At 42.3% G+C, this 16,467-nt stretch overlaps 1 protein-coding gene across 2 annotated transcripts in view; it reads left to right on the top strand.

Moving 5' to 3' along the window:
- Window positions 1-16,467, top strand: part of LOC135218237 (nuclear migration protein nudC-like) — a 522,861-nt gene that overhangs the window by 484,372 nt on the left and 22,022 nt on the right. The window contains exon 8 of one of the 2 annotated variants that reach the window (XM_064254393.1): window positions 6,548-6,580. The exons of the other annotated variant lie outside the window; for it this stretch is intronic. Within the exon in view, the coding sequence (XP_064110463.1) occupies window positions 6,548-6,549 (2 nt within the window). The 3' untranslated portion in view covers window positions 6,550-6,580. The remainder of the gene's footprint in view (window positions 1-6,547; window positions 6,581-16,467) is intronic. 2 annotated transcript variants of the gene reach the window in all.

Here is a 16,467-nt window from a genome sequence, read left to right on the forward strand (position 1 = left end):
TTATATGAAGTTTTCTAAGGACATGTAAAGAGTTTGTGTTGTCTCAGTTTATTTCCCCTTATGTGTGGACATGCACGCTGGCAGTCATCTATGAAGTATTAAAGTGAATGCATTGAGATATGTTATGCACAGTTATATACAGCAGTTTTACAATTGTTGGGTCAGTTAGTGGACTAAATTTTGGCTGACCTACCAATTGTTAACCACCTGCATGCTATATATACCTGTGAATAATGTATTTCAACTAACTAACCCTCTTACGCCGATTGGACGTATTAAACGTCGAGTCAAAATGTCTCCCGTATGCCGATTGGACGTATCATACGTCGGCTCAAAAAAGTTTTTTTTAAAAATTCGCGGAAAAATACTTATAGGCCTACCAGCCGAAAACTTTTGTATCACGCGCCTTGGGGGATGCTGGGAGTTCACTGGATCAAGGCGTTTGTTTTGTTTACAATCGCTACGCAGGCGCGCAAGCGCGAATTTCTTTCTTATCGCACTAAAAAGTATAAGTGACACATCTCGGAAATTATTTCGTCACTTTGACATAATTTTTGCACCATTTTAAATTATCCTTTACATGAAGTATTATATATGAAAATGTGCGCAATTTCATGTAAAATACAACACAAAAATACTCATGATTGTAGCTTTTATCAGTTTTGAAATATTTTCATATAAATAACGATAAGTGCAAAAATTTCAACCTTCGGTCAACTTTGACTCTACAGAAATGGTCGAGAAACGCAATTGTAAGCTAAAATTCTTATATTATAGTAATATTCAATCATTTGCCTTCATTTTGCAACAAATTGGACGTCTCTAGCACAATATTTCGATTTATGGTGAATTTATGAAAAAAATTTTTCCTTACGTACGTGCGATAACTCTTCCGATAAATTTTTTCGTCCGATTGTCCTAATGTTTGCACCCTTTTAAATTTGCCGTTACATAAAGTTTTATATATGGAAATGTGCGCAATTTCATGCACAATACAACAAAAAACAACCCATGGTTGTAGCTTTTATCAGTTTCGAAATATTTTCATATAAATAACGTTAAGTGCAAAAATTTCAACTTTTGGTCAACTTTGACTCTACCGAAATGGTCGAAAAACGCAATTTTAAGATAAAACTCTTATATTCTAGTAATATTCAATCATTTACCTTCATTTTGCAACGACTTGGAAGTCTCTAGCACAATATTTCGATTTATGGTGAATTTATGAAAAAAAAAAAAACATTTTCCTTACGTACGCGCGGTAACTCTTCCGAAAAAATCAGAATTTTTTTGTGCGATTGTCGAAATGTTTGCACCATTTAAAATTAGCTGTTACATAAAGTTTTATATATGAAAATGTGCGCAATTTCATGTAGAATACAACTAAAAATGATTGAAGGTTGTAGCTTTTCTCTTTTATCGAAATATTTGCATATAAATCACGATAAATAGAAAAAAAACCACGTGCGGTCAAATTTGACTCTACCGAAATAGTTGACAAACGCAATTGTAAGCTAAAACTCTTACGGCCTAGTAATATTCCATCATTTTTCTTCATTTTGAAACAAATTTGAAGTCTCTCAAACAATATTGTGATTTATGGTGAATTTTTGAAAAATATATTTACCTTCACTCCGCGCGCCGATTCGCGGCCGCAAGTCTCCGAAATACGTATATCGCATTATCCTAATATTTGCTCCTTTTCATATTAGCCTTTTTATAGTTTCATATATCAAAATGTGCGCAAATTCATGAAGAATACAATAAAAAATAATTGAAGGTTGTAGCTTTTTCCATCTCTGATATATGTGCATATAAAAAAAAATATATATAAAAATTTCGACATTCGGTCAAATTTAACTCGTCCGAAAGGGTCGAAATCTGCTATTCTAATCTAAAACTCTTACAGTATCGTAATATTCAATCATTTGTCTTAATTTTGAAACAAATTTGAAGTCTCTAGAACAATATTTAGAATTACAGTGAATTTTTGAAAATAACATTATTTTACGTCCGCGCGTTACGAATTCGTACATCATTTTGTGATAATATTTTTCCGGTGTTGCTTTTATTGTTTTACTATATATTATATATCAAAAGGATTGAAATTTAGTGTACAATACAACGAAAAAAAAAGTAACTCGTTAGCTTTGACCGTTTTTTGCACAGCGTGATTTTAATACAATTATCTATGAATTTTTTTTTTTCGCTACCATATATCGCATTATGTACATCTGATAATGATATTATTTTTCATTTCTGATGATTGCATACTAAACTTCAGGCAATGACAAAAAAATGAGCCAAAAATGAACTCTTAATCTTCAAAACTAAGCGCGCTGTGATTTTTTGAAAAAAAAAATTTTTCCGCTTCCGCGCTCACTCCAAACCGGCGCCGGCATACAGGAGAGGTTTTGATTTTTAGGGCTTCGGCTTAAGAGGGCTAACTTTGTTACTCTCATAGATGACTGGTAGAGTGCATGTCCACACGTAAGGGAAAGTAAACAGACAACACAAACTCTTTACATGTCCTTAGAAAACTTCATGTATCAGCTGCATGCTGATGAAAAGAATTTTGTAAGACTAATAGAGAAGACTGTATACTAATTAAATGTTGTGGAAACAGCTATAATTTTCAACACTACTGCCCTCAGAGAAGCCCTTCTTCTTTTCTGAATTTATTTATAGTTATTTATTAATTATTATTAATTATTTATTATTATTATTATTGATTATTAGCTGCAAATGAAAGGCCTCAACATTTTGGAAAAGCAGCCCAGCTCTGGAAAGGGAAGTATGAAGTACAGTAGTACCTCGAGATACGAAACGCTCAACTTACGAAAAATCCAAGTTACGAAAGCCAATGTGGAAAATTTTACTGCTCTACACACGAAAAGTTTTCAAGATGCGAAAGGTTTCTGAAAGTCCGAGATTCGCCCCATAACAATTTTGAAACTCGCGCCGCACACCGCCATCTTAGTTATAGTAGACTCGCCACCATCCTCCTGCTCTCCCATTGGTTCCTGATGCTAGCCAAGCCATGAGATCCTTCTCTCTGATTGGACAGCATCCCTCCCATCATGCATCTTCTATACGTACGTGTTGGCGTCCCTTAGCTCGGCCACTCCGCACCCGAAACTTTACCGTACACAATCGGCATTCGTTCGCTCCAACGATTTCGTTTAGTAACGTAAATTCGTTGGTGATTTCGTTGCAGTACATATTATCGTGTTGTGCAAAGACTATATACAGTGGTCCCCCCGTATTCGCGGGGGATGTGTACCAGACCCCCCCGCGAATAGTTAGAATCCGCGAATGTTTGGAACCCCTATAAAAACGCTAAAAACAGCCTATTTTGTTAGTTAAAACTTAAGAAAAACCACTAAAAATTTTCATACTTGGTTTTTTTAATAGTTTTATCACAAAAAGTGCATATTATGATGAAATTGATAACAAAAACCTGGAATTTGTGGATATTTCTCATAGAAAAATATAGCGAATGCGCGAATAATGCAGGGAAACGTTCCCGAGAGAAATCCGCGAATGTGTGAGTCTGGAATCCGGAGAACGCGAATACGGGGGGGTCCACTGTATTGTGTAACTTTACGTAAATTAACGTAGTCATGGGTCCCAAGAAAGTTGAAATTCCCGGAAAGAAGCGCATGCTCTCTTTGGAGACAAAGATGGAGATCATAAAGAAGTACGAAGCTGGTATGCGATTGAGTGTGATCGCAAAGGAATACTGCCGTAATCCGTCGACAATAGGCACCATCCTTAAACAGAAGGATGCCATCAAAGCAACTACACCGTCGAAGGGCATCACTATTTTGTCCAGCAAGAGGAACCATGTGCACGACGAGATGGAACGGCTGCTCCTCATCTGGATAAAAGACAAAGAAATCGCTGGCGATACAGTAACGGAGACGGCAATTGCTCACAAGGCCAGTGCTATTTTCGGCGATTTGATTGCGCAGGCGGAAGACGAGGGAGGGGGAGGGACTTCAATGCCAACCCCAGAGTTCAAGGCTTCGCATGGCTGGTTCGAGAAATTTCGTAAACGGACTGGCATCCATTCGGTGGTGCGTCATGGGGAGGCTGCCAGCTCGGACACGAAAGCGGCCGAAGCCTTTAAAAAGATGTTCGACGAGATGATGACCAAGGAAGGCTACAGTTCTCAGCAAGTCTTCAACTGTGATGAGACTGGCCTTTTTTGGAAAAAAATGCCTCGTCGGACATACATCACGGAGGAAGAGAAGAAGCTACCCGGGCATAAGCCTATGAAAGACAGGCTTACGCTCGCACTTTGTTCGAACGCCAGTGGGGATTGCAAGGTGAAGCCCCTACCGGTGTATCACTCCGAGACTCCTCGAGCCTTCAAGGCCCACAAAGTGTTGAAGGAGAAGCTTCCAGTGATGTGGAGGGCTAATGCAAAAGCCTGGGTAACGAGGCTTTTGTTCACCGAGTGGGTAAATCTGTGTTTCGGCCCGACTGTGAAGAGTTTTTTGCAAGAGAAGCGCCTCCCCCTGAAATGTCTGCTGGTGTTGGACAATGCCCCTCCCCACCCTCCTGGCCTCGAGAAGATATCCTAGCGGAGCATTCCTTCGTTAAGATTCTTTTTCTTCCGCCCAACACCACCCCTCTCCTCCAGCCCATGGACCAGCAAGTGATAGCGAACTATAAGAAGCTGTACACGAAACATCTTTTCAAGAGATGTTTCGACATCACCGATACCACAAACCTCACCTTGCGTCAATTTTGGAAGGAGCATTTCGACATCGTCATTTGCATCCGACTCATTGACCTAGCTTGGCAGGAGGTTTCGAGGCGAACCTTGAATCCCTCGTGGAGGAAACTCTGGCCTGATGCCGTATCTGCTGGAGACTTCGAGGGATTCGACGTGGGCGAAGCTGGTGCTGCAGAGTCAGAAACAGTTGACGATCCCGAAACTGTTTCCTAACCAGATCTTGACAAGATCGTTGCACTCGGCAAGTCCATGGGGCTGGTCGTCGACGAGGACGACACCAACGACCTTCTCGAGGAGCACCAAGAGGAGCTTACGACGGATGACCTGAAGGAGTTGGAGGCCATGCAACATAACGTCGTTCAAGAGGAGTTCTCTAGCAGCGGCGAGGAAGAGGAGGAGGAGCCTATGACAACGGCAGAAATTAAGGATATTCTAGGCGCTTTTCATAAAGTGCAATCGTTTATCGAAAAAAGACACCCCGAAAAGGCTCACACAGGTCGTATGCTTGCGCAGTTCGATGACGTTTGCCTGAGTAATTTCAGGAACATTGTGAAAAGTATGCAGAAGCAATCTTCCTTGGATCGTTATTTTTTAAAGAGGCCTTCAGCATTAGCAGAAGTAAGCAAAAAGGAAGAACAGAGTGATAAAAAACAGAAAGTTGAAAGCAAAAAGGAAGAACCAAGTGATGAAAAACAGAACGTTGAAAGCGGTGATGAAGTTGAAATTCTGTAAAAAAAAAATAAATAAATAAAGCCTACGTAAAAGTAAAAAAAAAAAGTTAAAAATAAAAAAAAAAAAAAATTTTTTTTACGTAATTTCTAGATTTTTGTATGTTAAGTGTTACAGTTTTGTTAAGGTGTTTCGTAAATTTTAGTTTTATAGTTTTCCTTAAATTTTTCATGTGTTTTCGTAAAGTTAAGTGTGCGTACGTACGTACGTTATCTGCCGTTTGTCCTCCTCCTCCTCTGCCGCCACTATCGGAGATAGCCTCACTCGAAAGGTAAGCTTCCACATTTTACGTTACAGTAATAATATTTCTTGTACACTAATATACACTTTATTTACAGGTTTTCGATTTTTATTCTTAATTTAGGTATTGAATGGTCCAAATTGTTGTAGTATTTCATTGTTTATAGGTCAATTTAGCTTTATTATGAAATTTAATGGGGCGTTTTTGGAGGGCTTGGAACGGATTAGCCATTTTACATGTAAAATGTCTTCCAAGATACGAAAAACTCATTATACGAAGGCCGCCTCGGAACGGATTAATTTCGTATCTCGAATACCACTGTATAGACTAGATTATGGAAGACACACTGTAACAAAGAAATACAAATGATAAATGACAAAGTAAAATAAATATGAACTGAGACTCATGTCAGCCCTCTCAACAAAAAAGCTCTTATACCAATTTTTATTGTTCCACAATTTGGTCAAAAAGGAATAAAACCTATATAAAACTGTTATTGAACCTTGAACCTCAAAAGAAAATGCAAGTGTTAGAATTAAATGCATGCATAGTATCACATGGTGGCTGTTATAACCATGAAGGGTTTGAGTGCAAGGATGATTAGCATGATGATATATCTTATACGGCACGCATCATCATTGCCTCCAAAGCAGCATGATACACAGGCCCTCTGTGTAATTTTGCCACGGGTAGATTTCCTATGTTTTATCTTCGATATATTTCCTTTCACCTTGGTCCCCCTTCACTTAGTTCTCATCCAAGTAAATCTTGGGTCTTCCAACTCATCAGGTGCTCACAGGAACCCAGCTAACACCTGTGTATTTTTCTCCTAGGAGCTGTGTGAAGAAGCAGAAGCTATCAAAAGAGTACGTATTTTTAAATTCCTTACAATGCTGCATAGTATTCTCATCATAAATAAGAAAGCTGTGTAACTTGTTTATTTTCTGAAAACATCTGTTCATATTAAGTTTCTAATCAATTCATCTCCCGAGTCTATTGGGAATACGCTTATTGAATATCTAATACAATCAACAAGTGTAATGCCTTTGTAGTCACCACATTGTTTAGTATCAGGTATATCAATCGAATCATTCCTCTCATATCTTGTTCATTACATCATAGAATGTTCGTCACATTGTCTCAATAATAACTGACCAATCATTGTTTTTGAAAGGTAGTTTTCTCTTTTTGCCATCCATGGATATTTCATTTGTAATTTTGTGTGCTACTCTTGCACCAGTTGCCACTCCCTGAATACATGTTCTTTTTCATCATCATTAGCTGTTTGTCTAAATACAAACTCTTTAATAATGTCTTCTCAATCTTTTTATAACCTCCCTATCTAGACTCAAGTACTTAGCAGTTTCTACTTGTATTATTTGTCTCCTCCCTGAAATTTGTGTACCTGCACCTTTTGCTTTTGTCAGAATCTTTATTGTATCGTAGGTCTTCATCAATATCTAAAGTTCTTGTTACCCCAAAACTTGATACTCCTTTTGCAGGAGATGGGTATACAGTCTAGATGTTAAACCTATTTTCATTGATTGTCTGCTTCTCCTTAGGTGTGGTTTCTAGAACAGCTAATCTGTTTCAACTTTCAGTTGTAAAAGTCTATTAATGTTCATCTTCTCAAAGTTTTACTGTATCAAACCTAGAAACTGTACTCTGTCAACTCTTTTAATGGATATTTTAAATTTCAGCTTTAGCATGGCAATGACAGGTCGGTGATGACAGCATTTCTGTGTCCTTTTACTCTCAGTAAATACTTGTATGATCTGCTTGGCTTCTATATCTATTTTATGATGATGTTCAATACATGTATGTATTGAGTTAAATGAGGCACAGAGCAATAGGTTAATGTCAAGATCAGAGTAAGAAATTTAGTAGAATTTCAGTTGCTCTTACAGGAATACAAACCTGTGCTTTCACATGGAGTTTCTTGAGCTAGGCATGCTTCGACTGTCACCAACTAACTAGGAAAACAAAATACTTTGAGGTAGGTGTATGAGCATAAACCTGAGTAGGCCTAGCTCATCCACTGTTCTCAGCAGCAATAGCACTCAGATGTCACTGTGTGTTCTGTTGCTTTTAGGCTAGGATTTCTCTTTACATATGCCATATGAGTGGTATATTGTTGTTTTTCATACATTCAACTTCCCTGTCAGATATATACTTAGCTATAGACTCCGTCGTCCCCGACAGAAATTCAAATTTCGCGGCACACACTACAGGTAGGTCAGGTGATCCCGCCGCCTGCCGCTGGGTGGCAGGAATAGGAACTATTACCGTTTTAAGCCAGATTTTTCTCTGTCGCGGTACTAGTAACATCGTTGCTAGTTCCTCCTGACTTGAATTTCGAATTTCATTACGCCGTTGATCTTTTGGACTGCTATTTGGTGACGTATTGGATCTTTGGTTTGGCATACGCTATTGTGGACTGTTTTTTGGATTTGGCTTTGGAATTTCTCATAATGTCTGACGTGTCGATTTCGTTCAGAGTGTGTGTGAATGAGAATTGTTTTGTGAGACTGCCGAAAGCTTCGGTGGATCCTCACACCACTTGTAAAAATTGTAGAGGGAATGTATGCTCTCAGTTGAATACATGTGATGAGTGCAAGAATTTGAATGAGGAGGAATGGAAGTTGCTTAATTCCTACCTAAGAAAGTTGGAGAGAGATAGGGCTAGAAAAGCCTCTTCCAAGAGTGTGAGTAGGTCGGTCTCTAATGAGCCAGTTAGCGGACTATTGCCTATTGATAACCCTATTGTTTCCTCCCATACAGCTTTACCTTCCCGATTATCGGACTCGGCAAGCTCAACATCTGAAATTGCGAGTCTGAAAGCTTCGCTTAAACATATGGAACAAAAAATTAAAGAACTGGAAGGTAAGTGCAGTGAAAGTGTTCCCAGTGAAGTGGAGGGTGCGTCTGATCGGCTCTGTCTCGCTCCCAGGCCTAGACCTCTTTCAAGCTCCCAAGACCAGTGGAGAAATGTTGAAAGCCGCAGGGAGGTTTCAGAGAATCCCCACCGGTCAGGCGCCCCTCCCCTCGGCAGATCCTGTAGTTACGTCCCGGGCTGCCAAGGATAGTCGTTGGAAAGACGTCCTGAAACAGTGTTTTTCTTCGTCTGATTCCTCATCTAAAAAAGGATGGAGTTCAGATAGATTGTCGAGACCTTCGAAGAGAACTTGGAAGTTTCCTTCATTCGACTCAAGCCCTGAAGAATTTCCGGAAGAATATCCTCCGGAAAAGAGGAAGAAGAATGTATATTCAGAAGCTTCTTCTCCTGCATCGGAGGTTGGAAAGAGAGACGTAGCTACGAAGATGTTAGAGGATATGCAGAAACAGATATCTTCCCTAGTAGGAGTTCTTAAATCTGATCAGACTAGAAGGAAGGATAGATTTCTCCCTATCAAAAGATCCTGTCCTTTAGAACTATCTGAGAGCTCGGACGAGGCGCCTGCCCAGAAGCCTTGGCGCCAGCCAGACATCAGGCTACTGTCAAGCGCAAAACGCCGTCAAGGCGACAAGATGTGTATAGGGAACTTCCTACTAGAAAGAAAGCACATGAGATGTCCGTATCGAGGAGTAAAATTGGAACTCCCGAAATCAGACGAACTCCTGAAAGGAAGCGCAAAGAGCCTGAAGCGCCTGAAGGGAGGCGAAAAGTAACTGAAGGTCCTGGAACTCTTTTGGCGAGGCGAAAAGAGTCTGGAGCGCCTGAAATGAGGCGTAAAGCTCTTCAAGTAAAAGAAATGAGGCGCAACGCGCCTGAAAAGCCTGAAGTGGCTAAAAGGAAATATTTAACTCCTGGAGAGCCTAGAGCGCCTGGAGAGCCTAGAACGCCTCAAAGGAAAAGCAAAGAGCCTAGGGAGCCTGAGGCGCCTGAAAGAAGAAGCAAAGCGCCTAAAGAGCCTGAGGCGCCTGAAACGAGGCGCAAAGCGCCTGAAGAGCCTGAAGCGTCCGAATGGAGGCGCAAGGCGCCTGCAAAGCCTGAAGCGGCTGAAACAAGACGTAAAGCGTCTAGAGCGCCTGAAAGTAGGCGCAAGGATTTGTACAATCCAGAATACAATTTGGATGAGTTATCGGAGTTTGAATCGGACTTGGAGGCTCCTCTTTGGGATTTTTCTCAAGATCAATTTTCCCCTGACAGGGCCTCTAGGTGTCGCACAGGTGATCGTAGCCCCTGTCGGGAAGGAATTGATCATGAAAAAAGGGAACGACATTTAAGGACTTCTCCTGGTAGGGACGAAAGTTGTCGCACAGGCGGCCGTCGTCCTTGTCAGGAGGGCCTTAGGGTAAAAGAACAACATCGGCCTTCTCCTGGCAGGGACTCAAGATGTCGCACAAGCGACCGCAGCCCTTGTCAGGTTGCAGCCGGTGTTGCTGCGCAAGCCCTTCTGTGCATTCCCGAGAGAGGAGTCCTCCGGTCGCACACTCTTCTCTGAATAAAACTCAACCGGAATTAGAGGATGTTTCGGACTCTGAAGAAAACAAGGGGGCAGGTCTTTCTGATTATAAGATACTAGCAGCCCTCTTGTTAAAAGAATTTGGAGAGTCTCTGAGTCCTGCTGCCCCTCCTTCTCCTCGGTCTTTATTTTCGAGTACGAAGGCTGCGAAGTCTTCCTCTTTCTTGAAGATGCAACCGACCAGTTTCAATGAAGATTGGGCTTTGCAGTCGGTCGGGAATTGGCTTAAAACCTCCAGGAGGAGGCGGGGAAGACTGTGTTTACCTGTCCCCCTTCCAGGCTATCGGGGAAGAGAGGGATTTGGTATAGCACAGGGGACTTTCTCTTCCCTCATCTGCTGAAGCGGACTTCTCGACCTTGGTGGATTCGGCAAGAAGGCATGCACTTCCATCAGCCAAAACAAGCTGGACAATGTCTGAAATGGACCATCTCCTCAAGGGAATATTCCATGTCTTGGAAGTTTTTAACTTCCTAGATTGGTCCCTTGGGGCTTTGGCCAACAAGACTCAAGACCCTCAGTTTTTGGAACCAGAAGTCTTGCATAGTGTTTTGGCATGCATGGACAAGGCAGTGGCAGGACGGATCGGCTGAAGTGGCATCCTTGTTCGGGACAGGAGTATTAAAGAAGAGGGCTGTCTTTGGTTCTTTTCTTACCAAAGCAGTCTCTCCAGTACAGAGGGCTTCTCTTTTATACGCCCCTCTGTCTAAACAGCTGTTTCCTTCTCAGTTGGTAAAGGACATTTCCCATACGCTTACTGAGAAGGCAACACAGGATTTGCTAGTACATTCTGCTAAGAAGCCTAGGCCAGCTGCTTCTGTCTCGAAGAGGGAGCCAAGACCTGCCCAACAGCCCTTTCGAGGTAGAGCTTTTAGCCGAGCCCCAAGGAAGAGAGGAGGAGAGAAAAGAGGAAGATCTTCCATTAGAGTACCAAAGAAGAACGCAAAATGAGATTCCAGTCCTCCAATCACCAGTAGGGGCCAGACTTCTGGGATTCTCGGAAGCATGGGCTTCAATGAAAGCAGACTCTTGGTCCCTGCAAGTGCTGAGGAAAGGATACCTCATCCCCTTCAAGAACAGACCTCCATTGACGACGACTCCGAGGGAGCTGTCAGCGAGATACAAAGACCCTGTAAAGAGAGAGATCCTTCTTGGACTGGTGCAGCAAATGTTGGAGAAGGAGGCCATCGAGGTAGTACAGGATCCGCACTCCCGAGGTTTTTACAATCGCCTATTTTTGGTGCCGAAAGCCTCGGGGGGGTGGAGGCCTGTCCTGGACGTGAGTGCATTGAATCGCTTCGTGGAGAAGACAAAGTTCTCCATGGAGACATCCAACTCGGTTCTCTCTGCTCTCTGTCCAGGAGATTGGATGGTCTCCCTCGACCTGCAAGATGCATACTTTCACGTCCCCCTGCATCATTCGTCAAAGAAATATCTTCGATTCATGGTGCAGGGAAGGATTTATCGGTTCAGGGCTTTGTGTTTCGGCCTCTCGACGGCTCCTCAGGTGTTTACAGCGTTGATGAGAAACGTAGCAAGATGGCTACATCTGAAGGGGGTGAGGATATCTCTTTACCTAGACGATTGGCTTATAAGAGCGCAGACAAGACAAAAGTGCTTGGAGGACTTGGAGATAGCTCTTCAATTGACCAGATCTCTCGGATTGCTCGTAAACCTCGAGAAGTCTCACACAATCCCCAGTCAGACTATCGTCTATCTGGGGATTCGGATGGATTCTCGGGGTTTTCGAGCGTATCCATCCCAAGAAAGAATCTCGAAAGGGTTGGAGAAAATCTCGGTCTTCCTAGAGAAAGAACGAAGCTCAGCGAGGGAATGGCTCAGTCTTTTGGGCACGCTTTCCTCGCTGGAGCAGTTCATCTCTCTAGGGAGACTGAATCTGAGACCCTTGCAGTTCCATCTCAGAAGGAGTTGGAACAGAAGAAAAGGAGATCTTTTGGATACCTTTCCTATAGGAGAGAGTATCAAAAACCACATACGATGGTGATTAGGACCACTGACAAGAAACGAAGGAGTGTCCTTGGCCCTTCAGAACCCTCACCTAGTGTTATTCTCAGACGCTTCGGACACGGGGTGGGGAGCAACACTAGGGTCGAAGGAAGTGTCAGGCAGTTGGACAGAAGAACAGAAGGCCTGGCACATAAATGCAAAGGAACTCTTAGCAGTGCACTTAGCACTGCAGTTTTTCGAGAACGAAGTCAGAGGCGTGGTGGTCCAAGTCAACTCGGACAACACCACGGCTCTGGCTTATATAAGAAAACAAGGGGGGACACACTCTTTCTCCCTTTACCAACTAGCAAGGGATCTGTTGATATGGACAGAAGAAAGAGGGATTCGACTCCTGACGAGGTTCGTTCAAGGAGGGAAGAATATAAGAGCAGACAGATTGAGCAGGAAAAACCAGGTCCTTCCAACAGAGTGGACCCTTCATTCACAAGTCTGCCAGCAACTATGGTCTCTTTGGGGGAAGCCGCAAGTGGACCTGTTTGCAACATTCCTATCCAGGAGGATGGAGAACTTTTGCTCGCTGGGGGACGATCCCAGAGCCCTATCCATAGATGCCATGCTCATGGATTGGGAGGGCATAGACGCGTATGTGTTTCCCCCATTCAAGATGCTGGGGGAAGTAATGAGAAAGTTCGTGTCCTCGGAGGGAATGAGGATGACATTGATCGCTCCTTATTGGCCTGCAAGAGAATGGTTCACAGAGGTACAGGAATGGATAGTGGACTTCCCCAGATCTCTTCCCGAAAGGACAGATCTGCTCAGACAACCCCACTTCGAGAGGTATCACAAAAAAATATCCACGATCTCGATACTGACGGGCCTTTCGGACTATCGAAAGATTGGTCAGAGCGAGAGGCTTTTCTCACGAAGCGGCAAAAGCAATTGCTGGAGCAAGGAGGTCCTCAACCATGCGGATATACCAATCGAAGTGGGAAGTTTTCCGTAGATGGTGTAAGGCGAAGAAGCTGTCCTCCTCCGATACCTCTGCGACCGAAATTGCTGATTTTCTTTTGTTTTTACGAGAAGAATCTCATTTGGCAGTGTCAACCATTAAAGGTTATAAGAGCATGTTATCAGCTGTGTTCAGGAATAGGGGCCTGAACATAGAGAATAACAAAGATCTGCATGATTTGCTTAGATCATTTGAAACTAAAAAATTAAGAACTTCTCTCGCCCCTAGTTGGAATCTGGATGTGGTTCTCAAATACCTTATGTCGGAGAGATTTGAACCTCCCGATAAAGCTACTTTCCGGGACTTGACTAGAAAATGCATTTTCTTAATAGCTCTCGCCACTGCGAAAAGAGTGAGTGAGCTGCAAGCGCTTGACTCTAGAGTGGGTTTTAAGAAGGATTCGGCTGTATTGTCCTTTAAACCTTTATTTCTAGCAAAAAATGAAAACCCCTCGAGACCTTGGCCTAGGACTTTTTTTGAAGTACAAAAGGCCTTTCTCAATTAGTTGGGAATGAAATGGAAAGAACGTTATGTCCTGTGAGAACTTTGAAATTTTACCTGCAGAAGAAGAAGCAGTTGCAGGGTTGCAATCAGAGTTTATGGTGTGCAGTTAAAGACCCTAGAAGAGCTATGTCAAAGAATGCCTTAGCATTTTTTGTTAGGAACATCATAACGGAAGCCCACATGAGCTGTGATAGTGAGGCATATAAGGCCTTAAGGGTAAAAGCAACACGAAGTACGTGCAGTCCGCTACATCTTGGTCGTTCAAACAAGAACATGTCAATGAAGAACATCTTAGCGGCCACGTATTGGAGATGTAACTCAGTGTTCGCCTCACATTACTTGAAAGATGTGAGAGTGACATATGAGAAATGCTTTTCTCTAGGGATTATGTATCAGCGGATACAGTGCTGGGGAAAGGAGAGAAGACTGATCCTTAATATTAATTTTTGTCCTTATATTTTATATATTGTGATTTTAAAATTATTGGTGTTGAGTTTTTAGGTTGTTTGAAAGGTGGTGTGGGGGATAACGCCTTTCAATCATATTTAACCTAATCCACGGTTAGGATCGGGTGATCGGGATCAGTATTTTACTCCTTTATATGCCAAGAGGCATAGGTATATTGTCATGTAAGTGAATAAGACTCCAGTGACAATTGCCATTAGGTTCTGTTGAGTAAGTGGATAGACCCCATTGACAGTCCTTTTCAAGAGTTCTCAGCCATAAGCGCACACCCTCGCTGAAGCTTTTTTGAGGCGAAGCGACTTCTCAGCACAAGCTAAGAAATCTTCCGCCTAAACAGGTAGGAACTAGGGTATTATTAATTAACTTGTATTACCTACAACATATGTTGTTTACCTATTAGGTCAGTAATTAGCTGTCTCTTGCCCTACGCCAAAGGTGCCAATCAGCTAAGTATATATCTTGACGGGAGAATTGAATGTATGAAAATGATATTGTTATTGTACAATAAGTTTCATACATACTTACCTGGCAGATATATACGATCGTATGGCCCACCCAACCTCCCCTCAGGAGACAGGTGGAAGAGAAAAATCTGGCTTAAAACGGTAATAGTTCCTATTCCTGCCACCCAGCGGCAGGCGGCGGGATCACCTGACCTACCTGTAGTGTGTGCCGCGAAATTTGAATTTCTGTCGGGGACGACGGAGTCTATAGCTAAGTATATATCTGCCAGGTAAGTATGTATGAAACTTTATTGTACAATAACAATATCATTTTTTGCTGTAAGCCAATGCCTTCATTTGCTGGTGCCTCTTCTGTAGCCAAGTGATTATAGAATTTACAGAAGTTTGTGAAAATTTGTGGGCCAAGATCAGAGTAGTGTGCTCTCTTTGTTTGTGGTGTGCTAGCCATGTGGTTGACTTCCTTTGTTTGTGCTGTGCTTTGTGTATGTCCTATGTGAGTTGCAAGTCCCCCGAGTGTTAAATTGGCTACCACGGTGGAGAATAAGCCTGAATTTCAGCATTGTGTGGCATGGGCAAGCTGTTCAGTAAATTTATGTCCCTGATAGCAGCAGGTCAGCGGACTTTGTGCAAGATGTGTGTGGGGTGCAAGATGTGTGTGGGGTGGCAGACCCCTCAGTGGGTCATATAGAAGAAGAGATGTAAGAATGATCATACCTCCTCCAGAGAGCCAACCCTCTCCCTTTCTCCCTTATTGCCCCCCTCACCAAGACCTCCTCCTTAACTTAGTGACGCCTCCTGCAGTTGCTGCTGTTCCTTTGGCAGCGCTGCAAAAAGAACCTGTGTCAGAGGAAATGGTCAAGAAGGTTTTAGATTTTCTGGTAAAGAAAGATCAGTCAGGATAGGAGACTCCCCAGCATCCCATCATCATCCTGAATCTCATCATGTTCTTAAGTACAACCGCTTTCTCAAATAAATTGTAAATTTATTTTCCTTTTTTTTCAAGATTAATTCATGAAAACCAGCCCGAGAAGAGTCGTCGTTAGGCTCAGAGGTCTGGATAAACTAATCCTTTGTAATAATAATTATTTGAGATGAATCTTACCTACGGTTAAATTTAGCTATATCTCCCCGCCGATTAGGAGAGTTGGCATTCAAACAAAAAAATCGAATAGCTGCCTGGATGACTGTCTCGTTTACCAGTTCTCCACCAGGTGTGTTTTGAATGTTTTAGCTCTTGTCAGAATTCTCCCTGCCGCCAGTGTGGCTAGGCGATTGTAGGTATTCTATGAAGTTTGGCTGTTTTACACCTGTTTACGGTATTGTAATATCATTTTCCTTAGCTATCATCCACCCTAAGCAAAACCAATAACATCAGGCTATGTAGGAATGTTTTTGGTGTAACCAGGATGGTGAAATGGAAGTTGATCAACATTCCTTTGTACTTGCAAGGGTACGGAGTGTGATCTTGGAACTACTAGATGTGAAGAATGTAGGGAATTGTTCTGAGAAACTTATGCCTGAATATGTCAGATATAGGAAAGACTGGAAACTAATAGATTGCGAAAGCATTAGTTAGGTCAGGACTTAAACCTGTCAGGCTATCCCTACTCAGACTAGGCATTTTAGTAGGCTAGTATCAACTTCCTTTGTAGCTCCGCCTACTCCTCCCCATTCGGTTCAGGAAAACCATAACGAGAAGTTAGAACATTAACCTATTTCTAGTTCTAATACAAATTGAACTGAGTTTGTGACGGGAATGTTCCGAATCCCTCCATAGTGTGCGCTCTTTTTCGCGTTCCCTGTTAGAAGTAAGGTGTTGGTGCCCTCATCTGTAGGTAGCCCGAGTCTAGGACTGCCCTACAACAGTTGGTAGTGTCTG

This window comes from Macrobrachium nipponense, chromosome 9 (genome assembly GCF_015104395.2).
Source record: "Macrobrachium nipponense isolate FS-2020 chromosome 9, ASM1510439v2, whole genome shotgun sequence".
Taxonomy (NCBI): domain Eukaryota; kingdom Metazoa; phylum Arthropoda; class Malacostraca; order Decapoda; family Palaemonidae; genus Macrobrachium; species Macrobrachium nipponense.